The sequence below is a fragment of the Myotis lucifugus genome, unplaced genomic scaffold (genome assembly GCF_000147115.1).
Source record: "Myotis lucifugus unplaced genomic scaffold, Myoluc2.0 scaffold_0, whole genome shotgun sequence".
Classification (NCBI taxonomy): domain Eukaryota; kingdom Metazoa; phylum Chordata; class Mammalia; order Chiroptera; family Vespertilionidae; genus Myotis; species Myotis lucifugus.
Window position 1 is genome coordinate 49,051,437 of NW_005871048.1, and position 22,799 is coordinate 49,074,235.

Genomic DNA, 22,799 nt, shown 5'->3' on the forward strand with positions numbered 1-22,799 from the left:
GTGTGTCTGTGGGCTCACATGTGCGTGCATGTGTGTGTTCCCATGTGTGTGTGCAGGCACCCATCTCCTGTGCTGCTGCCCTCACCCTTCCTCCCATCCAGATCCAATCCCCACCTGTTCAGGACTCTGCCCTATTTGTACCATCTCGGCTGACTTCAGAAGGTGCCCAGGGGTAGTCTAGTAGTTGGTAACCGTGAAAGGTTTCCTCTTCAGTTCAAGTTAAGGCAAATAGTGCTTTTCATCACAACAGACAAGCCCTGAAACCTTATTAGTACACTAGCGACCCAGTGCACGGATTCGTGCACATTGAAAGGAAATTAATTAGGTGGCCAGCGGGGTGGGACTGAGCGAGATGGGCCAGACACACCCTGAAACCAACCTCCTGTGGTCCCTCCAGGCATCGGCGGAGTGAGTGGGGGGTCCCTCCAGCAGGTGGGGTCCCTCTGCCTGGCCTGCGGGGATTAGGCCAAAACTGGCTCTCCGACATCCCCCAAGGGGTCCTGGAGGGGTCCCAGAGTGCGAGAGGGCACTTTGCAAAGTTGCCATTATACAGGGTGTGGAATGCAAACGCAAGTGTGCGGTAAACCAGATTCAGGGCCAACAGTGCCCCAGCAACAACATAACCGACAGCTGAAGGTGGAATCATGCAGCCCCGGGAGGAATTGGGCTCACTCCGCTCCTTCGTTGAGCGTCTGCCCCCTGGTGGTCAGTGCGCATCATAGTGACCAGTTGGATGGTCGGACACAGCATATGAGCCTTTTATGTACAGTAGGTCCTCGGGTTACGTTGGAGATCCGTTCCTATGGTGCAATGTAACGCGATTTCCGCTGTAAGTCAGAACCCACCTACATAAGCACCTACGTCACTCAAATGGAGCACATACACAAGCAGTAATGGAGTGAAACAGTAAAAAAATTTTAAAAGAAAGATAATTCCTGACCTTTACTTGTGGTAAATAAATAATAAAAAACAAAGCATATACGTACATACATCAAAATGACGGAACTTTTTTTTTTTTAAATAAATAAATGGGAGATGGCGACGTACCATGAAACGATGTATGTCTCAGCTCAGTATTGTTCCATTTCATGATCGCCAGTCCCAGGTGGGCTGCTCCCAGGTGGACTTCTGATCTGTTTGTGCTCCCTGATGGGCTTAGTGTTAGGTCGCCCAAGGAGGAACGCAGGAGACCAGAACAGTGAGGGATTACGAATTTATTCGATCATCCACACCCCAGGTGGCTGAGCCTGGATGGCTCCAGCACCCAGTGAGGGGAGCCAGCGGCTTTTTCTGGGCGGAGAATTCTTTGTGCACACCCGGAGGGAAGATCATGGAATGTGTTAGCTGCAAGTGAAATGAGGTCTCTGCAAAGGGAACGTCCATAGTGAAATGGCCTGAAAAGCCAGTTCCCTGGGGGAGGGGTAGCCATTCAATTGCTCCATCAAACCTAACACCTAGTTCACGTCAGGTTCAGGGCGCAAGGACCACAGCTCTCGAAGAAGCTGCCAGAGACAGCGTGGGGTAGCACACGTGACGCCTATTTACTGATCATCCACCACCCGGCCCTGTGCCGGCAGACAGGTGCGGCAGCTGAACAGGGAGACCCCAACGGGGTGGGGCCTGGCTGTCCCGCACCCGGAAGTCAGCGAGGGCTTCCGAGGACGTGCGGGCCACAGCGCGGGTGAAGAGGAGTCCTGAGCACGCGGTCCGGGGGAAGGGGCGGCCGGGACACGGACAGGGGACGGTCCAAGGGAGCGGCCGCGTGGGTCCCGGCTGCTAACGCGGTGGGCGCTCCCCGTGGGCAAGGACGCCATCACTCCTGTCCTTCCGGTTGAAGGACCGGAAGCGGAAGTGTCCGCGAGTCGTTCAGTTCCGGTCGGGCGGCGGGCGGCGGCTGCACAGACGGTGAGGGGGTTGCGGGCGGGGGCGGACATGGATGCGGACTCCTGGGCGGTGGTCGCCGTCCCGGGTGGGGGTCGCCTGTTTCCGCCGCTGTCCCTCCCCGGGCTCGGGCGGGCGGGGCGCGACCCCGGAGGCGGACGGTGCAGCCCGAGCAGCTGCCGCCGTCGCTCCGTTGCCCAAGTAGGTTCCGGCCGCAGTAGGTCGTCGCCTCCTCGTGAGAGGCCGCGGTGTCGCACCTCGCCGGGGGGTTTCCGCCCGAGTAGGTGACCGTCGGGTCCCGAGGGCGCCCGGCTGTCCCCAGGAACGGCGGTGGGAGCTGCGGGGGCCCAGCCCCGAGGCGCGGACGGACGCTGTGCGCACCTGCGACCGCTGGAGGCCCCTCCTTGTCGGACCGCCGCCCCTTAGTGAAAATCGTGCAGGTGTTCATGTCGCTAGAAATGCTGCAAACATGTCAAAGCGAAAGAAACCAAAGCAAATGCAGGGTTACGTACGCAGGTGGATGCAACTTCGGGATGCAAAGGGAAGACGGAGAGCCTGATAGAAGGGCCTGCCTACGGACGGCGGGATGCCTGTTCAGGTTTTCTGCATTGGTGCCCATAACTTTATAATCAGAAAAACAAAAAGGAAAGGCAGTGGTTGCAATATAGTTCCATTTGAAAGAGAAATGAGAAAGCATATCGTGTACAAACGGAGGAGTTATTTAGCACGCAACCCTTACCAGCGGTTCTCAACCTGTGGGTCGCGACCCCTTTGGCGGTCGAAGGACCCTTTCACAGGGGTCGCCTAAGACCATCCTGCATATCAGATATTTACATTAGGATTCATAACAGTAGCAACATTACAGTTATGAAGTAGCAACGAAAATAATTTTATGGTTGGGTCACAACATGAGGAACTGTATTTAAAGGGCCAGAAGAAGGTTGAGAACCACTGCCTTAGGCTATCCTCGTGGATTTCAGTGTTTTTGTGAAAGTGTGTGGGAATAGGGAATGGACATTTTAGGGAGAGGGTGGGACTTACTAATATTTTCGAGACGTTGTGGACAGAAAACATGCATGGAGATGGGTTTGCCACTCTCACCAAATCTCCCTTTTGGCTCCAGGACCGGGATGTGGGTAGAGCTGGGTTGAAGGCAGGTTTGCTTAGTTTCCGAGCATTTGTGCTGTACAGTGCACCTGAGCCTTGTGCCTTCTGGCTGTTGCTTACTAGACTCTGTTGAATAGTAGAAAGCAGAAATCTGGATGCTATCGACAATAGTGATTTTTAAGGGGAATGGTAGGAGGTGTGCTGGGACTTCGACTGGGGTGGTGAGGTGTGCTGTCCCTGTGCCTCCGTGTCCTCGCTAAGACATTCTGGCGCGGCTGCCCCATTGGCACGGCCAAGGGGTGGTGTGAACGCTCTGGAAATAAGAAATTGGTCCTGTCCGGGCAAGAGAAATGCCTTGGAGACTGACATCTAATATGCTGAGTGGTCTGGGGTTCACATAGAAATACTGTCCATATCTCATACCTGTAAATGCCTCTGCTCCCCTTCAAGGTAGAACTTTCTCCATATTGGAGTTGTGAAGGTTTGTATTTCTTATTAAGGAGTTGATAATCCTAGTTCAGTGTTCCTTCAGGCTTACTGGATTAATCAAGTGCTCTTCTTACAGCTCCACTATGAACAACTGCCTATTGGGGGAGGAGGGTTGTACCTAACATTTCTACCTGTCTAACACATCTTCCCCTCCTGTTCCCTCTCCCCCATGCACACAGGGTACGTAACTCGAGTATGTCAGGTTCGGAGATCCCACCTGCTTTTTAACCATGAAGGAGACAGACCGGGAGGCTGTGGCAACAGCGGTCCAAAGGGTTGCTGGGATGCTTCAGCGCCCGGACCAGCTGGACAAAGTGGAGCAGTATCGCAGAAGAGAGGCCCGGAAAAAGGCCTCTGTGGAGGCCAGATTGAAGGTACGAGGCCAGAGAGGCTACAGGTACCTGCTGCACCCCCAGGCAGGACAGCATTATTTGAGTTTTAGGTTCTTGCTTAGCTTTATTATTGTAATTTTCCTAAATTAGACTTAGTGATGATCTGGAAAGAGACAGAGTGGAACATCACCTTTACTTAGCACGTTCCTTCCAACAGTATATTACCAATCAGTAGATTTATAAACAAGATTGTGGGAATAGTTATGCAATCTGAAAAGAAACCAGAGCCCGGCTGGTATTGCTCAGTGGTTGAACATTGACCTATGAACCAAGAGGTCACGGTTCGATTCCTGTTGGGACGCATGCCCAGATTACGGGTTCAATCCCCAGACTGGGTGGCAGTCGATCAGTGATTCTTTCTCATCATTGATGTTTCCCTCCCTCCCTCCCTTCCTCCCTCCCTCCCTTCCTCTCTCCCTCTCTCCCTCTCTCTCTCTCTCTCTCTCTCTCTTTCTTTCTCCCTCTCTCCCTTCTCTTCTGAAATCAATAAAAATATATTTTAAAAAAAGGTTCTGGGAATATTGGAAACACCAGGGTAACAACCTTTAATAGTTAAATTCTTTTTTCTAAAAACCTCTTATATAGAGTGCTTCCTGAGAATATTTTATTTAGATAATTTAAGCACATGATGTATAGCAGGCTGACCGTGTGCCAGGTATCTGCTGGCCCTGGGGTAGAAGGGAGGAGGAGAGTTAGACATATTAAGAGTGTGTGGGAGTGGAGCAAGAATGAAAATCATTATTTTCAAGATATTTTATGATTTGGATTGGCTTTCAACTTAATTCATATACACACTCAGTATAGTTATAAAAATGTTAAGATCCTGGGCTGCCATGGTTGACAGGCAGTAGAACAGTCTTGAGGATTTGTCTTTGATGAAAGTTAATTCTCACACTGATTCGGCAATGTCAGCTCTCCATTAGAAAATACTAGAATCCAGGTAAGGTAATGGCAGCTTTGATGAGACAGGATGAGGCCATTCATTTGTACCCAGGGGGCATCCCAAAACCCATGGATGGATTTGAAACAGCAGTTTCATATTAATTTTAAAATGAATGTGGACCGGCTGCATTTTTAGTCAGAATTTTAATCTGTTTTGGAAGCTTGTGGGATTAACTAAGAATTACCAGTAGTGACTTAGAAACCTTGTCTGGTCTGTTACAGTCATTGTTAATTATTTCTAAATGCCACTTAAGACTCCTGGGTTAAAGGTGTTCCTGGCCTCTTTGTGCTGCCTGCTTTTTCCCTTCCCTTGCTGTCCACCTGCTGCTGCTCTGTCATGCCCTCTTCCTTCGGACTGTACAGTTCACTAGGTGGCATTCCTGTGGGCCCAAAAAGTGAGTCCAAATCTTACGTGTACCAGTTCTGTGTAGTGGGGCTGGCTGTCCTTGAGCAGAGACTGGTTTGGGCTCAGTGGCAGGAGAGCCCTCATTCCTAAAGCTGATAAGCAAATCCTGACAGTTTCCTGTACCTAGATAAGGCCTGTTAGGAAACAGGCACCTGAGAGATCATGGAAGGGGTCCAAAGCAGGGGTGGGGAACCTTTTTTCTGCTAAGGGCCATTTGGATATTTATAACATCATTTGCAGGCCATACAAAATTATCAACTTGAAAATTGGTTTATAAAGTTTTTGCTATATTTGGTCAAACATTTAATAATTCACCTCTGATTCCTTGGCAGGGCCAGACCAAATGATTTTTCATATGGCTGGTGGGTTGGATGTTCCTCACCCCCGTTCTAAAGATACCATTTAAGGCAGGGGTCCTCAAACTTTTTAAACAGGGGGCCAGTTCACTGTCCCTCAGACCATTGGAGGGCCGGACTATAGTTTTAAAAAAAAACTATGAACAAATTCCTATGCACACTGCACATATCTTATTTTGAAGTAAAAAAACAAAACGGGAACAAATACAATATTTGTATTTTCATGTGGCCCGCGGGCCATAGTTTGAGGACCCCTGATTTAAGGGGTGGCCATAGGAGCTAAGGCGCACCCACAGTGGTGTCCATTCTCTTCAGGCAGAGCGGCTGGAGTAGGAGTGTTGGGAGGTTTTCTCAAGAAGCTTTAAAAGGCATTGTTGTTTTGTTCTAAGGCAGCAATAAGGAAAAAAGAAAAAGTTCCCTTGGGAATCAATTAGGTACTTGAGTTTTATTCTCTTTTCTCTGGATGTTGACTGTTCCCTGCTACTGAGATGGCATTTTGCACTTGAACCTCCTGGGAAGATTTGTTGTGGCTGCCCAGCACTGCTCACTGCTCACTGTCTCCCCCAGGCAGCTATCCAGTCTCAGTTAGATGGGGTGCGCACAGGCCTGAGCCAGCTCCACAATGCACTGAACGACGTGAAGGACATCCAGCGGTCCCTGGCCGATGTCAGCAAGGACTGGAGACAGGGCATCAACACCATCGAGAGCCTCAAGGATGTGAAGGATGCTGTGGTGCGGCACAGCCAGCTCGCTGCTGCTGTGGAGAACCTCAAAAACATTTTCTCAGGTAGCTAGACTGACGGCGGGGCCAGTGGGCACCACGGGCATCGCAGGGCAGAGTGCTACCAGTGCTCATGCCCGTGGCTCTTGCTTGGTTTTCCTTGCTCTGTGGGTAATGCAGTCCAGCCTCTGTGCAGTGTGTTTTGTAGACCTGTCTCAGAGTTGGTAGTAGGTGTAATTCCTTGCTTGCGCAGTTAGCTTATTGTATTGAACGTGCATAGAAATGATCAACTGAGCAAGTAAGAGCTAGTAGTTCTGTGCGTGTCAGGACAGAGGCACAGAAGTGGGTAACTGAACTAGTTATGTGTGAGCTGCGTTCCTTCAAGTGGTTAGATCAGTAGACCAGCTGGGATTTTCTGGGTGCAGAAGAATAAAGATGAACCACCCCTTGAAAGGAGCTTGTGGTCTGCGAGAGAAGCAGCCCTGTGAACAGGACAGAGGGAGTAGTCCCCAGAGGGAGAGGTGATTAAGGAGAGCAGCAGTTCCCAGGAGCAGGAAGAGGATATACAGGCTAGGGGCCTTGGGGGCTTGGGAAGGGCATGCTCTGGAGTCTCAGTCTCAGTTGGAATCAGACTTGGTGGAGGCTGTGGGGCTGGTGGGGGCTGGTGTGGGGGCAGGAAGGTGTGGGAATGACCCTTTCAGAGTAATCTTCCCAACACCTCCATAGTGGTAGGAAGAGTGTCAGCTGTCACCCGGGTGGGGTCCCTTTGTGTTCAGCACAGCTTCCTCATGTGGTGCTGTGATGGGAGCTCCTGGTGTGTTTCCCCCAGAGCCTGTCCCTCCACTTGTCCCTTTGCCTCTGTCAGATTCATCAGCATTCCAGCAAGAAACTTTGGGGTGGTCTGACCACTCCCTGCCTTTATCTCATGTTTGGTCTCTGGAAGTTCTTTCTGTCTTTCCCCAAACTGCTCAACCTCTGAGTGTAACCTAGAACAGTTCTTTTCACTTGCCCACTGCTGTGAATCCAAAGCACAGGACACCTTGCTCCTGCCACACTGTACCTTGGATATGTGTCCTGTTCTCATGCCTGTGTCTGATGGCAGCACTGTTGAATACCTGGTCTCATTGCTCCATGCGTACTCATCTTGTGCCTTTTTCTCTAGTGCCAGAGATTGTGAGGGAAACCCAGGACCTCATAGAGCAAGGGGCGCTCCTGCAGGCCCACCGGAAGCTGATGGACCTGGAGTGCTCCCGAGACGGGCTGATGTACGAGCAGTACCGTATGGACAGTGGGAACACTCGTGACATGTCCCTCATCCACAGCTACTTTGGGAGCACACAGGGGCTCTCTGACGAACTGGCGAAGCAACTGTGGATGGTGCTACAGAGGTCGCTGGTCACCGTCCGCCGTGACCCCACCTTGCTGGTGTCAGTTGTCAGGATCATTGAAAGGGAAGAAAAGATTGACAGGCGCATACTTGACCGGAAAAAGCAAACTAGCTTTGTTCCTCCGGGGAGGCCCAAGAATTGGAAGGAGAATATGTTTAAAATCTTGGACAAAACTGTAATTACCAGAATCGAGGGCACACAGGCTGACACCAGGGAGTCTGACAAGATGTGGCTCGTTCGCCACCTAGAAATCATAAGGAAGTACGTCCTAGATGACCTCATCGTTGCAAAAAACCTGATGGTTCAGTGTTTTCCTCCCCATTATGAGATTTTCAGGAATCTCTTGAGCATGTACCACCAGGCCCTGACAATACGGATGCAGGAGCTTGCATCGGAAGACCTAGAAGCAAATGAGATTGTGAGCCTGCTGACTTGGGTTTTAAACACCTACACAAGGTAACACTAACTTTACATCTTGTGTTTTCTTTTACATAGAAATTGTATAAAAACATACTGACTGGCTCTAAACAGCTACTGTTGTTTTGCTCCTCTCAGGTGCTTGGCACCCACAGGTATTAGTTTCTGGTTGATGAAAGTCTTTCTAGTCTATCTGTGGGCCTTATCCTTGAGGTTGGGCCCAGCTGCTAGTTGTGTGAATCTTCTTATGTTTGGGTGGTGCCTCTGCCCTTGACATCCAGTCCATATTGAGCAGTTCAGCTTGGACTTTCCTGTGGTACTAAGTGTTCACTATGTACTAACCTGCTTTCTCCATGAGAGACACTGAGCAGGTGGTTTCACCTCAGTTGGCAGGTGAGAAGACACTTGGGCCCAAAAGGTCCTTCAGAGGCACATGGTTGGTGAGGAGACACCAACTCACTCTTTCCCCAGGTTTGGTTTCTTCTTCTCACCATTATGTTGGGAAAATCAGTTATCCTTTTCCATTTCAGCCTTGAGGCTTTGTCATTTCACAAAAGTGACATGAGCCATTTCATTCATGGTTGTATTAGCTTAAGGTAGGGTTTAGAAAACGAGGCAATGGTGGGGTATTCTGAATTTCTTCAAGATTAGCTAGCTGAGAGGAAAACACATTTTTAATCTTGCATGGTTTTGTGAATAGAAAACAGGTTATTAAGTACTGTATTGGAATTGGTTTTTTTTAGTCTTATTGCTATTGTGTAGAAATTAATTAAATCTCTTGTTTTTTTTAGCAGTAAGGTTTTGGGATGTTTTTTGTTTGTGTAACGTCTTACAGTAGAAAATGTGTACATTTCAATGCAGAAAAATATAAAGAGAGGAAATACCTTTTTAATGATGATCCTTGTGGCTGCAGCTTTTGTTGCCTTCTGGGTGCTGCCCTCACACAGCCCGGGAGTCCACAGCTGCCATGATTGCCCCATCTGTCAGTCATCTCCATGCAGCCTTGGCCTACACGTGTTAACCGTGAGGAAGGCATGTGATGATTTTCTTCCCTTTGTACATGAGCACAGGGAGTCATGTGCCCAGTTCACGTGGCCCCAAGTCAAGTGGGGAGCAGGATTCAAATCCAGCTCTGGGCCCTCCCCTGAGCTCCAGCCATCTGACTGTGGAGTGTATGTTTGTGTGACATGCCCAGTTTTGTGTGTTGGTTTTGTTTTTCACTCACTACATTGTAAGCACTTTTCTGTTCTTGGGAATTCTTGGGCAGCTTCCTATTGTCATCCCATTCTGTCATAGTGGACTTTATCATGGGAAGAGTTGAACTGCTTTCATACTGCAAACATCTTCATGCTGAATTAAGGTTCTTGGGATGAAAGTCGTGTGGGTTAAGTAGACAGTCTTTTGACATTGGCATAATCTTATAAAGATTATAAGATTGACTTGGATTTCTGATAGAGTGGACTAGTGTCATTTAAATACACATTTAGTAAATGCAGCATTAAGGCACATGAATTTTCTGAGCTTTAAGTCTAAGTTGAACCTTAGACTTTTAAGAACCCAACCACATACACAGGTATTAACTTTTATAGGAAAACTTTTTTCTGAAACTTAGTCCACATCCCTGCTTTCTTAAGCACGGTAGACTGGATTTGGTGACGTTCTTGCTGACTTGAGTTTCACTGTGAATGTCATGTGTTCCCTGCATTAGAGATTATTCTCCTGTTTCATAGACGTGTCTTTTCCACGCCCCCTATTTGTCCTGGTCTTCCATGGGAGGCGCCGTGGATGGAGCAAGCAGATCTTGCCCTCACGGGGCTTCTTTGCTAAGTGGCCCTCCAGTACCCTGTGGCGTGGGCACAGGGGCTCCTTGGCCAGTGCTCTTCGTGCCTCCTCTCTTGACTTCCTTAAGGGTGGTTGGGTATTTGTGTGTGAAAAGAAATAGCAACACTTACCTGAGACTTTCTATTTTTCTGGTTCTTAATCTTTCTCATTCCTGGGCTTTTCTGTAGCACAGAGATGATGGGAAATGTGGAGCTGGCCCCGGAAGTGGATGTCAGCACCCTGGAGCCTTTGCTTTCTCCAAATGTGGTCTCTGAGCTCCTGGACACATACATGTCAACTCTCACTGTGAGTAGAGCACTGCGTTGTCCTAGATGGTCTGTGCCTAGTGCCCAGACATGGCATTGGGTCTCCAAGTATCGTGGAACTGATTCCAGTGAGCCAAAGCGGGGAGTGAGACCCTGCCTTGACATTGGCTTCCTAAGGATACGCAGGCTCTGTTTTTGGGAAATCAGGTCTTGAAACGTACATTTGCCAGTTAGAGGAGGAGAGTGGCCCACTGTCTGGCCTGGGACCTGAAGATTGGGTTATACATTCCAAGGTATGGAAACTGTCTCTGTTTGGAGGGCTGGGCCTGGTAGGCTCGCAAGACCCCAGGACGTCCTGCTGATGTATGGTGGCACCTGCCAGCCTCTTACCATTGATCTGGGAGTGAGAAGGTGGCAGTTAGGGCACCAAATATTGCCCGGTGACCCCAGGGTCTGCTCTTGGGATGGTGATGGTGCACCTCCCCCCCGGACAGTATTCTGATATGTGGAGGGGTCTGTGCGCGGGAGGTAACAGTGCTGGTGTCTGGTCTGCCACAGACAGGTCTGCCTCCATCTTCCATGTATGTCTGACAAACCCAGCTTGTCCTCCAAAAGGATAAGTTGGTGGAGGTGGTGAGGGCACCACCACTGTGGAGCTAGCTCTTGGGATGGCTTTTCTGTCATTCCCTTGTTTGGGAACAGGAATTCCCAGGGTGCTGTGTTTGGTTTCTGCAGCTGCCCCACTTAATCCTCGGCTCATAGGGCCTGTTCTTTTCTTCCTTGATGCTAAACTTCCTTAGTCAAACATCATTGCTTGGTTGCGGAAAGCTCTAGAAACAGACAAGAAAGACTGGATAAAAGAGACTGAGCCTGAAGCCGACCAAGATGGGTACTACCAGACAACACTCCCGGCCATCGTCTTCCAGGTACCATCTACAGATTCTGAGGTTCATTTCTGATTAATAGGGTCTGCTGGTTTCACAAACAAACACAAGGTGCATCATTTCATAGTGAAGATAGAAAGAAGCTCCCCAGTTCCTTAGGTCCTTCTCTTTCTGGAGCTGAAGAAATGGAGGGTTGTATCTGCCAAGTAGTTCTTCCCAGGGTCATTTTAGTTTTCCTAACCCTTTTTTACCTGAACTAGAAGTGAATTCTGTGTTATTTATGTGTAACACTCAGATTTGAGTTTGCTTGTTTGGAGTTTCTGATATTGTAAATGGTCAAGATATATCTTCATAAATGTCACAAAATTGAGTCCAACCTGATGGATTTGGGGAAGAGTCCTTTAGATTTTAATGATAATCATGCATTCTTACAATGAATTTACTTTTAATGTCCTGTCGCCTGCTGGTATCCCCCAGTGTCCTCTTTTTCTTTGGCCCATGGAATTTTCCCCCTTTGAGTGAGTTGCTGACAGTAGGAGGGCTGAGTCCTATTGGAATATTTGTATGGCACTCTGTCTGCGGACTCCAGCCAGCAGAAGTGAGTGTTGGTGGGTTTTTTTCTCCAGGTGATACCATTACTTAGCCATGGATTGGTCCTCACCTTTTCTTTGATCTGGAAAGTATGACATGATAGCCCATTTACGACAAGGACCTGGGTTGAACTTTGCCTGCTGGCCCTTCTGTTTTTCCAAGTCCTGTTCCCCTCAGCTCCAATATATGTCCTAATTCTTCTTAAGAAATACACATCGCTAATCACAGTGCAACCCCTGGCACCCATATCACCGCGTCTCTGGGCCCTCCATCTCCCTGTCAACTGCCCACTTCAAGGAGACCTGCCTGTTTGCAGGTGATTAGGAAATGGTTCACTCACTTGTTTTTTTATCCGGTGAGAAAGTTGTTTGTTTAACTTTATTTTTCACATGTTTTCATTTTTTTTTCTCTGAATTTGGATTGTCCTAACTACCAGTTAGCAGATGGGGGTTTTATATAACAGGAAAACTTGGCTGTTGTGAATTTATGTCAAAATTCATAAGTTCTCCAATTTTTAGATGTTCGAACAGAATCTTCAAGTTGCTGCTCAGATAAGTGAAGATTTGAAAACAAAGGTACTAGTTTTGTGTCTTCAGCAAATGAATTCTTTCTTAAGTAGGTATGTATTTTTGCCAGTGTACTAATTTAGAAAGTTTATGTTTTTAAAAATTAAAAGTAAAAATGTGTTGATCCTGATATGCCTGATATTAAAAAAGAACTTAAGCCTGGGTTGACTGTAGTCACCTTCCTTTGTTATTTAAAAAGGCAGCTTTTTCTTGCTCCCTCCTATTGAAGGTATTTCACCAGTCCCCTGAGAGCCAGATCTGATCTGTGACGTCCCCAGCAATGTAGTCAATATACCGCGGGATTGGAGTTAGAGCTTCTTCTGAGACATGTATCCTTCCCCTCGTCTGACTTTCTGGGGTGGGGAGGACAGCTCCAGGTGCAGTGGTCACTCTGAATTGCCACCCCTGGGAGGCACCCCCAATAGAGCCAGCCCTGGATAGGGGGCTCAGAGGGACAGTCTCCAGGACACCTCCCTCCCTTTGAATTGTTCATGAAGAAGATTTTTCAAACCTGTGCACAAGTAGAAGAATGACATAAATAACTGTTTACCCATCATCCAGGTTCAAAAGCTATCCCTTTAAAGCCCTTGCCTCATCTGGTCTCTCTACCTCCTCCCCTTCCCCTCTTTCTTTCTCTGCTGAAATAACTTTAAAGAAAATCCCATTGTATCATTTGCTCTGCATTCTCTACCCTAACTAAAGTGCTGTCAACCCATATAAAACTTGCACAATTACTCCATGGGACCATGTGATACCACTTTTGTATTTGGATTTTCTCAGTGGTTGCAGACATATTATCTCTTTAGAGTTAGGTATTCTACATCATGTGTGGTTTTTGGGGTTCTCAGCTCTCTGGTACAGGAGAACAGTCCCTTCCCCTATTTAAGCCATTGGCTTATGGAGATGTGCACATTGTCCTGTAGAGCAGCGGTCACCAACCGGTGGTCCGTGAGGTCTGAAAGGTTGGCGACCGCTGCTGTAGAGCATCCAGCATCCTCCAGCCTGGGTCTCAGATTGCCGTCTGCCCACAAACCACAGGTTGTCTCTAAAGACTTGTAGGATTCCCCTCTTTACTCACTGTTCTGCAAGAACCCTGCATAGGTGGTGTGTATGCTCCGCATGGCAGCACATCAGGAGATGCGTGTTTCTCTATCCTGTTCTGGTGGCTCATTGCCAGCAGCCAGTCCCCTCAGAGTCCCCATCGGCCATACATCTGGGGAACATAGCCTGAGTTAGTCATTTTGTTAGAGGAATGAGATGGAATTCTTCTCTAAAGAGGAAGTTTTTCTCATCTGCCCCAGCGGTTTGATTACCTGAACCACACTTCGTACAAAAAGGTAGAATAAATACTGAATAATTTCCCTTTAATTGCCAATGTTCAGTTTGGTCCTTTCTTAAGATCTGTTCTATTCCTGTACATGTTAGAGAATCTTCATAATAAATTAAAAAATAAAGCATGTAGCCATCTCGGTTGTTTGTTTCTGTGATATCTAAAGAGTCTAATTTATATTTAACACATGACAGTGTTCCCATTGTATATGTTTCTAGGGGAATTATGTCATATAAATAAGATAATACTTTCTCAATTACTCACCATCAGATATTTCAGAATATTTGTATAATCAGAACACTAACCCCCTATTTCAAAGGGTTGATAGGAAGTTAAATTGTAATAATTTATTTTAAATGACCAACTTTTCTTTTCTTCTATTAGTATAGAGCAGGGGTGGGCAAACTTTTTGACTCGAGGGCCACAATGGGTTCTTAAACTGGACCGGAGGGCTGGAACAAAAGCATGGATGGAGTGTTTGTGTGAACTAATATAAATTCAAAGTAAACATCATTACATAAAAGGGTACGGTCTTTTTTTTTTTTTTTTTTTTTTTTTTTTTTAGTTTTATTCATTTCAAATGGGCCAGATCCGGCCCGCAGGCCATAGTTTGCCCACGGCTGGTATAGAGTGTCCCCCCCAAAAATTTTTTTAAAGACTCATCTGGTCAAGTGTTAGTGATGTGAAACATCTGTTTAGGTATGATGTCAGCGTGGCGTTTGAAATACCTGCCAGTTATTCTCTGATGCTATTTGATGTGGGTTGTGTTCCTCAGATACAAAGAAGAAGCTCAGTTGTATAAAGAGGAGCACCTGAGAAACCGGCAGCACCCGCACTGCTACGTCCAGTACATGATCGCCATCATCAACAACTGCCAGACCTTCAAGTAAGTGGTCGTTGGGGATGAAGACAGGCGTGTGAGAACACTCAGCTGCCTCACTGAGCCTCAACTGTTCCCTTGCAGAGAATCCATAGTCAGTTTAAAGAGGAAGTATTTAAAAAATGAAGTGGAAGAAGGCGTGTCTCTGAGCCAGCCAAGCATGGATGGGATTCTGGATGCCATCGCAAAGGAGGGCTGCAGCAGCCTACTGGAGGAGGTCTTCCTGGACCTGGAGGTAGGGCACTCTGGCTGTGCATTCGAGCTGAGTGTACACCTGCCTTCATCCTCAGTCACAGTTAAAGCGCCGTGGCTTTTCTATGTGGTATAGGCCCGAGTTTTGGTCCTTCTGCTATGCAACTGAGTAGACACTCCCTATAAATATCAGTGGATTACAAAATAGATCAAGTATGTCACCGGGGGACTGTTATATTCGTTAGCATTCTTAATGCCAAACCAAACTGAGAACACGTGCATGGTGCATACGCATGTCACATAGACCAGTCTCAGTTTTGAATAAAGATACAAAAGAAAGTCATTAACAAAATGCATTTAACTTCATATCAAAGGCATAAATAACAAGTAAGGTTTTTTTCAGAAATGCAAAGATGGTTCAACATTATACAGATGTATTGGCAGAAACCAGAATATATTTAAAATAGAAAGCCATGATTATTTCAGGTTCCCTGGAAAGGAGCTCCTAGGATGATTGGTGGGATAATTTCATGTCTGTCACTTTCTCGAAAATTATTTAGAAAACAAATGAAATGTATGAATTTGAAATTATTTCAAAATATGAAAAAAAAGACAGTATAATCCAAAAGTAGATAAAAGACCCGAGTAATCTTTTCACAGTAAAAGGGTCACAAATATCCTAAATATGAAACAAAACGTTCAATCTTACTGATCTTCAAAGAAATGCAAATTTAAAAAGTCTTGTTTTTTTCTTATCAAAATGCCAAGGATTGCAAACATTGATACCCCTCAGTGTTGTTGAGGGCATGAGCAAAGGGACAGTCTTTTTTTTTTTTTTAATTCTCCCCCAAAGATGTTCATTGATTTTAGAGAGGAAGGGGGGGGGGGGGAGAGGGAGAGGGAGAGGGAGAGGGAGAGGGAGAGAAACATTGATGTGAGAGAAACAATGATCCATTGCCTCCTGTACACATCCAAACCAGGAATTGAACCCACAACCTTTATGGTATATGGGACAACACTCCAACCAACTGAGCCACCCAGCTGGGGCCAAGGGACAGTTGTGTTCTGTGTAGAATATGAATTGTGCAGCTTTTGGAGGACAGTTTGGAAACAGCTAATTAAGGTTTTAGTTTCTATACTTTTTGAGCAATTCCACTTTTAGGAGTTTCACCTGCAGAGTGTGCGAATTCACTGCAGCATTATTCAGTTGCAAAATGTGAAAAATTTTAAATGTTCATCAGAATTGGATAACTAGAGTATTCATATAATACAAGGTGGGGCAAAAGTAGATTTACAGTTGTTTGCATGGACAATAATACAATAATTAATAAACAATAATTAATAAAGAATAAACTTTCATATACTCACAATGTAAACCTACTTTTGCCAAACCCTGTATATGTAGTCATCAATGGTGAAATGTTTACACACAGATACCTGCATATGTCACAGGTATGTGTCATCTGAGCCCTGTGTGGTTAAAGTACATACTTGCAGGTCACCCACCAGTAGTGCTTGTGATTACCAGGTGCTGTCATATCAGTAGACAGACGTGCACATGACTTGGGGACAGTGTCAAGGTGATATTTTCTTTGGGCTGTGCTTTTTAGCAACATCTCAGTGAGCTGATGACAAGAAAGTGGCTGTTGGGATCGAACGCTGTAGACATCATCTGTGTCACCGTGGAAGACTATTTCAATGATTTTGCCAAAATTAAAAAGCCGTATAAAAAGGTAAGAGTGTGGGGGCACATTCACATGGTGTGAATTCACCTGCATCCTAGAGCCCAAATGGCATTTTGTGTAGAATCCAGTGTCAAATTAGTTCTGTGAATGGAAGTTCCCAGGTGTTTTTATTAACCTAAGGCAGGTAGGAGACATCAGTGTCTAAAGATAAGGTGGAGGTGGTGATGATGGGGCCTCTGTGTGAAGATTTAGACCATTCATCTGACTACTGTCTCCTGACACCCCACTAAACCCACAGTGACACACGGTCTAAAACCTGGACCCTGAGGTGGGGGTACTGGCTGTGGCTCTGATGAGAGGATGGGCAGAAAGGCAGTCCCCTGTCCAGATCCCCGTCACGGCACGTTGGCTGCCGGCCCTTTTCCACTCCACAGAGGCCCCGTGAGAACAGGGAGCTCCTGTGTTACTCACTGTCTGAGGTCTTAAGCATAACATGCCATTAGGTCCTCATCAAGGGCTTGATCATCTTTCTCATGTGCACTTGGCCTTGTATAGTTTTTGCTATTAAAAGTGTTACTTTGTAAAATCAGGCTTTCTAACTTTTTGTTTCTAAAAATTAAGTGTTTTTGATATGTTGACCTCATATCTGGACACTTTGTAAAATTTTCTAATTGTTCCTAGGATTTGTCTCCACATCTTTTCATGTCTCTATGCAGACAGGTGTTTTATCTCTGAACAGTGACCTTGTGTGTTTTCATTTCTGATCCTTACAGCTTTTATGTCTTCTCCATGTCTTGTTGCACTCGACACCCAGCCCAGGGGGGATCCATGTTTAATTCCTAATTTTAAAGGAAATTCTTCTAACTGCCATTAAAAGTGATACTTGCAGGGAGACCGAGGTGTTTTAAGTCCACCTGACTCATGGGTCCTTTCACAGCTGATAGGAGCTTCTAGATGTTGGTGGGACCAGCTCTGGTCAATATTGAATTTCTTGTTGATTGCACAGTTTTTGGTTCCACTTTTTATTTCTTTGAACATTTTGAGTAATGACTTAACAGTTGATCTCGGCCCCATGTTTGGAATCCTTGAGCCGGGAGCTTGTTGTCTCTGCGGACTCCCAGTCTTAGTGTCTCGTCTCCTAGTCTGATTGGAGTTCATGCCTAAACTGAGAAGGTCTGACCCTGGTCTCGGCAGTGGCCCCATACGGGTGCTTGGTGCGGTTCTGCTTGTCTTATTTGGGGCCCCTGGGGCCCCTCCCTTTGGCACAGGATGGGGAGCATCCAGCTTCCCCAAGTAGACACAGCTTCTGTTTGGTCTGGGGCTGTGATGTTGGACATCACGTCATTGCAGTTTGATTTACATACTTGCGGGATGACTGCCTGGTGCCCATGTGCTGCTTGAGGGTGGGCTCCAGTGGAAGCTGGGATCTACACTGTGTCACACATTGTGGAGAGAACCATGGTCTCCTCTGAAACTTCCTCAAATGGATGGACTCGGGTTCCTCCCTCCTCTGAAGCACAGTCACCATTTCCATAGACTGGTCATTAAACAGCTCTGTGGATGAGGATCGTGTGTGCTTCATGCATCTGTCCTGTGGAGCCTGTCTGCCTGTGAGGGCTGGAGTTGGGGCCTGGCCTCAGCTCCCTATTTTCCCACTGACCCCCACTCCGCTCGAAGGGTGAAGTGCTCTGAGATGGGTACAGAACAGGGCAGCTCCGTGGACGCCCATCTGCATGGCTCTTGCCAATGCTGTGCCCTGCCTGCATAATTCCCTTTCACCATTGGGCTTTAGGGAAACAGTGAATACTGCTATGATTTTCTAAAGTAAAATTTATAATTAAAAGTCACAGATGTACTTATTTACCTAATATATTTACTCTGAAGTTCTGCCATTTGTGCTGACGGGAAATGGGAAGGAATGTGTTCTGTTCACATGTCGACCTACATGTAAAACGAAGCCCACATGTTCGTGGGGCTGACACATCTCTGCTCTTCAGCGGATGACGGCGGAGGCACACCGGCGCGTGGTGGTGGAGTACCTGCGGGCTGTTATGCAGAAGCGCATCTCCTTCCGCAGCCCTGAGGAGCGCAAGGAGGGCGCCGAGAGGATGGTCCGGGAGGCCGAGCAGCTGCGCTTCCTGTTCCGAAAGCTGGCGTCTGTGAGTGCCACCGCCTCATACCCTTCACTGTCACTAATAAGTGTCGCTGTGACTTCTTTTCCTTTCCACCCCTACGACTTTAGGGTAGTTGATCAGGATCAGGAACCAAGTAACTTTTGTAAACCGGAGGATCTGCATGCAGATCTGTCTGACCTGTGGTTGGGGCACCTGCACTTAGGGCAGTAGCTTCTAGGTTCTTCTGGTGGGAGCATGTAGCCAGACCTCAGCTGTGCGACACAGTGCTCACATGTCCCCTCCCTTATGAGGGGCTAAGCTGATTTCATGATCCACCCAGACCCCCAACCCCATGTCTGTGCTCCCACGGGAATGGCCCCCTGTGGGAACCAGTCTTGGTGTTTATGTGAGAGAAGGGAGTGGGCTGGTCAGGCGTCCTTGGCCAGAGAGAGGGTTTGACAGACTCCAGCCTGCGTCTGCCTGGAGGCATGGTGGTGCTGCGTGCTGCTCATGGCCTCCATACTGACTTCTAGGGTTTTGGCGAAGATGCAGACGGGTACTGTGATACGATCATCGCTGTTGCAGAAGTGATTAAGCTGACAGACCCATCCCTGCTCTACCTTGAAGTCTCGACTCTGGTCAGCAAATACCCAGACATCAGGTAATAGCCTCTTGTCTCAGCTAGAACTCAGGGAGCGGAGCCGCAGGATCATTCCTAGGGTCCTGGGCTTTAGGCATGACCCCGAGGGGTGACAGTGTGCCAGGTCTGGACTTGTTTGAGGATGAGCTATGCAGACAATAGTTGCAGGCAGAGTGGGATTCTGAGAGCAATAACGGACATGCTTGCGTCTTCTGTGCGCTCTTGCCAGCCCTGCCATGGTCCATGTAGCTCCCAATGGTCAGACTGCATGTAGGGCTGGGTGGAGGCTCAGTGTGGCTGAGCAGTGGTTTTGAGAAGCTTGTGTTGTGCTTGTAGTGGGTTCAGGGGAGGGAGCCAGTGTGCCATGCTTGCCAGAACTCCTTCCAGCTTTCATGAGGACAGTGCTGGCTGCAGGCTCCCACCAGCCTTTGTGAACCCACCCGGGTCAACTCAGCTAAGTTTCTTTTCCTGATGCTGTTCTGGTCTTGCTGTGAGCAGAAAATCCAGTGGTCCTATGCTCTCCAGGGTCAACGTGTCTTAATTCGTTTATTAAACAAAGATTTAGAAAAGCAACCTTTAAAAACTTTGCAATTGTAGATTGAAAAAAAGACTAGATTATAATATGCAAACTTAGGCTTCTCTCCCTCTGATCTGACAAGGGAGGGGGGCCTTTCACCTGCAGCTATTGACCCTGTTCTGGGATCCTCAGTGCCCACTGAGCTGCAGGCAGGGATGGGGGGGGGGGCAGGGGGAGCATGGAAGGTGGGGAGGCGGGGGCACTCAGTGCATACCCCCATACACCCCTGCCATTTCCCCCACTTTCCCAGGGATGACCACATCGGCGCACTGCTGGCCTTGCGAGGGGATGCCAGCCGGGACATGAAGCAGACCATCATTGAGACACTGGAGCAGGGCTCCACACAGGTGAATCCAAACTATGTGCCCATCTTCAGGGAAATCATAGTTCCCAGTCTGAACGTGGCCAAGCTCCTCAAGTAGCCTTTCAGTCTCTGTCTGACCTGTGGTTGGGGCACATCTTCATCCCACGATCTTCATTCCATGTGTCACATCCAGTGTGACTCATGGTGCCGAGAGCAAGGCTGCCTGACCAACAGGTGCTCTGGTGGCGCGTTCTGACCCTCTCATCTTGTTGTGGCCCAGCTTTGTGGGCAGGATCCTGGCTGACTTCTGGTTCACCTCTCGTCTCCCTTCTGTAGTGTCAGCACTTCTGATGCTGCTGTTCAATAAAAGTAAACGCTGTGGGAAATGAGTTTCCCAGTTGTTTCTTACTAGTGGTGACCACAGGGGCCCAGACACAGCATCTGAAGGCGCCCCCATCTCCCTGCCGCCCTCACTCGCCTGGACAGGTCCCACGGGTCTCCTTGTGGCCCGCTGCTCCACACCCACACAGGCAGCCCTCGGCGGTTCAGATTTATGGGCCTTGCGTATTCCTGACTCAGGGTCCCTGAGACCCTTTTTCTGTTACTCAGCTGTCTCTCCATGGCTGCCTTCAGTGGTAGCTTTGTTTTACACATTAATCTTCATACCAGGTTCATGGAAGGGTCCATCCAGGATACATGGTGAGCCCTTGCGTGTGCCTCCCCAAACTTTCTTCACCCTCCATCCCAGTGAGCGAGATTTCTTAGGTGAGTGGTGCCTGGTACAGCTGCACAGTGCTGACTAAGACAGGAAGGAGAGGAGTTTGCCTGTTCCTCTGTCCACCCTTGATTCAGGCTCCCAGGGACTGGCCAGTTCAGGCTGGAGGGTCGTCCCTCAGGAAGACGTCTATGCTGCTCCCTCCCTTCAGCACTGCTTGTGCACAGTGTCGGGCTGCTCGAAACCTCTGAGTGTGTCCCGACAGGCTGGTTTCCTCCTAAGACATGTTCCCGATGGCAAAGTATGTTGCGCTTTCACCCTCACGAGACATGAAAAATTCACAAATAGGACTTTTTCTTGAAAAAATCAAAACTGAAGTAGAGTTGACATTCGTTAACCAGTCACAAGTTAACTCGGGTCTTTTTCTCAAGGCTAGTTCTGGTTTTAGCCCCAGGCTCCTCCCCCTCCCCACTTGATGTTTCAGGTGCTTCATTCTCCCACTTAGGCTGGATGGGCACTGCTCCCATCCTTCCTGGGCCTGTCCTCTCTGTGCTGTGACGAGTCTAAGGGAGTGGTAGTGTTCACCTGTCTCTCCTGGAGAAAAATCAGTTTCCAGGGCCCAGGCTGTGCCCACAGCTGTGTGTCCAATGCTGGTACCAGCCAGAAGTGCCCTCCCTCCCTCCCTCTCTCATGTGCACACAGGTCAACGTTAACTCCAGCGCCAGAGCAATGTCTGCCTTCAGGAGCTGCTCCTTATGTTCTCTTTGATGTGATTTCTCATTGATAACGTTTGCACCAAAAAAAATGCCTTGAAATCTTTTTAATAGATTTGATCAATCAGTTGTGGCAGGTTCTATGATGGGCCCCCTGCGCAGACACTGTCAACAGCACATTGAGGGCCACTGTAAGGCACATCGATTGTGATTAGGGTTACACAAAGTTTGACTAAGATCATTTTCACAAAATTAAATTCACAATTTCACCACTCATAACTTACACATTTCAATTCCAATTTCAATGAAATTCTTGCTTTAAAAATTCTTTTCATAATAGATCGATGGTATGCAGTAGGTGAGCATTGTGACAAAATTATTTTCAAGATACAGAAGTGAGAAGTAGCGACTCCTAAATTTGTGTGCTTTATAGCCTACCACAAAGTAGGCCAAAGTTCAGTATTTAAATAAATAGAAATTCTTTCCTAATAAAAAAATTTTACAACAGTTTTCCTAAGGAAATACATTCATAAGACATTGTTTACATTCTGTTTTACAGTGACAAGAACAGCTAGGATTCTCATTTATGAAATGTATCCACAGTACTAGGGTTTATAACACTGTGTTAACAGATGGAGGTGTCTCTCGATCACTGAAATGTGGGTTTTGGGGTTCTGTGAGGCTTCATGTCTGGAACTTCATGTCTGGCTGTGCTTACTAGACTGTGCTGTTCAGCTAACAGAAAATCTGCCTACTCCCTCCTCCCCCAAAAACACAGGGCTGAAGGGTTTGTCCAGGAGATATGTGTCAAATGGATTCACCACCTGGCAGTTGAGAGGGTCCCAGGAACTGCCCTTGAGCTGCTTTACCTGACTCAGCCTCTAGCCCTACAGCTGGAAACTGGATCTGGGTCCCGTGGTCCCAGGGAGTTGTTAAGGCAGCTGGAGTGCCGGACTGACTGGGCTGTGGACCCAGCCTGCTCTGGATGAACCACTCCTGCAGGGAATGGTCAGAGCATTGCCTTCCTAAGGTTGCTGTTGGTGGCCGTGGCTCAGGGCCTGCTGGTCTGGGATCACTTACGGGCAGGTTTTGTTGTACAGATCATGGCTGGGTTTTGTGCTCTTTAGAGTTTATTAAAATGGTTGCAAAGTGTGGGAAAACATCTACTGAAAACCAACCGACACTTCTTTATCTGTGATGGCTGAGCTAATGATTCAGTTCAAATAATGAGCAGCCCCACTCCCTTTAGGATAAAGAGCCTTCTCTGTATTGGTGAACAAACACCGCACTAAATGTTCCTTTTGCTGTCCCTTGTTTTTCTCAACAGCAACTGGTAGAGATTTTCCCATCAGGGACTCAATGTGCACCATGAAAACACTACAGACTGCTAGTAATCCTGGCCTGTGATGGCTGTGAGCATTT

At 47.6% G+C, this 22,799-nt stretch overlaps 1 protein-coding gene across 3 annotated transcripts; it reads left to right on the forward strand.

Moving 5' to 3' along the window:
* Positions 1 to 1,857: 1,857 nt before the first annotated feature.
* On the forward strand, positions 1,858 to 20,338 carry EXOC3 (exocyst complex component 3). 3 transcript variants are annotated; one of them, XM_006081445.3, is made up of 13 exons: positions 1,858 to 1,905; positions 3,657 to 3,851; positions 6,141 to 6,360; positions 7,457 to 8,138; positions 10,109 to 10,226; positions 10,987 to 11,112; positions 12,180 to 12,280; positions 14,333 to 14,443; positions 14,522 to 14,672; positions 16,240 to 16,362; positions 18,312 to 18,473; positions 18,962 to 19,089; positions 19,896 to 20,338. In XM_006081445.3, exons 2-13 carry the CDS (start codon positions 3,708 to 3,710, stop codon positions 20,065 to 20,067), a joined length of 2,238 nt encoding a protein of 745 aa, XP_006081507.1. In that variant the 5' UTR covers positions 1,858 to 1,905; positions 3,657 to 3,707; the 3' UTR covers positions 20,068 to 20,338. The 3 variants fall into 3 exon arrangements, with proteins under 3 accessions (XP_006081507.1, XP_023607583.1, XP_023607581.1); XM_023751815.1 differs by lacking the exon at positions 1,858 to 1,905 and adding an exon at positions 2,238 to 2,479; XM_023751813.1 differs by lacking the exon at positions 1,858 to 1,905 and having other exon boundaries at positions 2,772 to 3,851; positions 6,145 to 6,360.
* The last annotated feature ends 2,461 nt before the right edge of the window (positions 20,339 to 22,799 follow it).

Bases quoted from the DNA above. Each gene is read 5' to 3' on its own strand.
- EXOC3 (XM_023751813.1), top strand. From the start codon at position 3,647: ATGCACACAGGGTACGTAACTCGAGTATGTCAGGTTCGGAGATCCCAC. The intron at 12,281-14,332 runs GTATGTATTTTT...TGTGTTCCTCAG, and splicing joins ATGAATTCTTTCTTAAGTAG to ATACAAAGAAGAAGCTCAGT. The intron at 18,474-18,961 runs GTGAGTGCCACC...ACTGACTTCTAG, and splicing joins TGTTCCGAAAGCTGGCGTCT to GGTTTTGGCGAAGATGCAGA.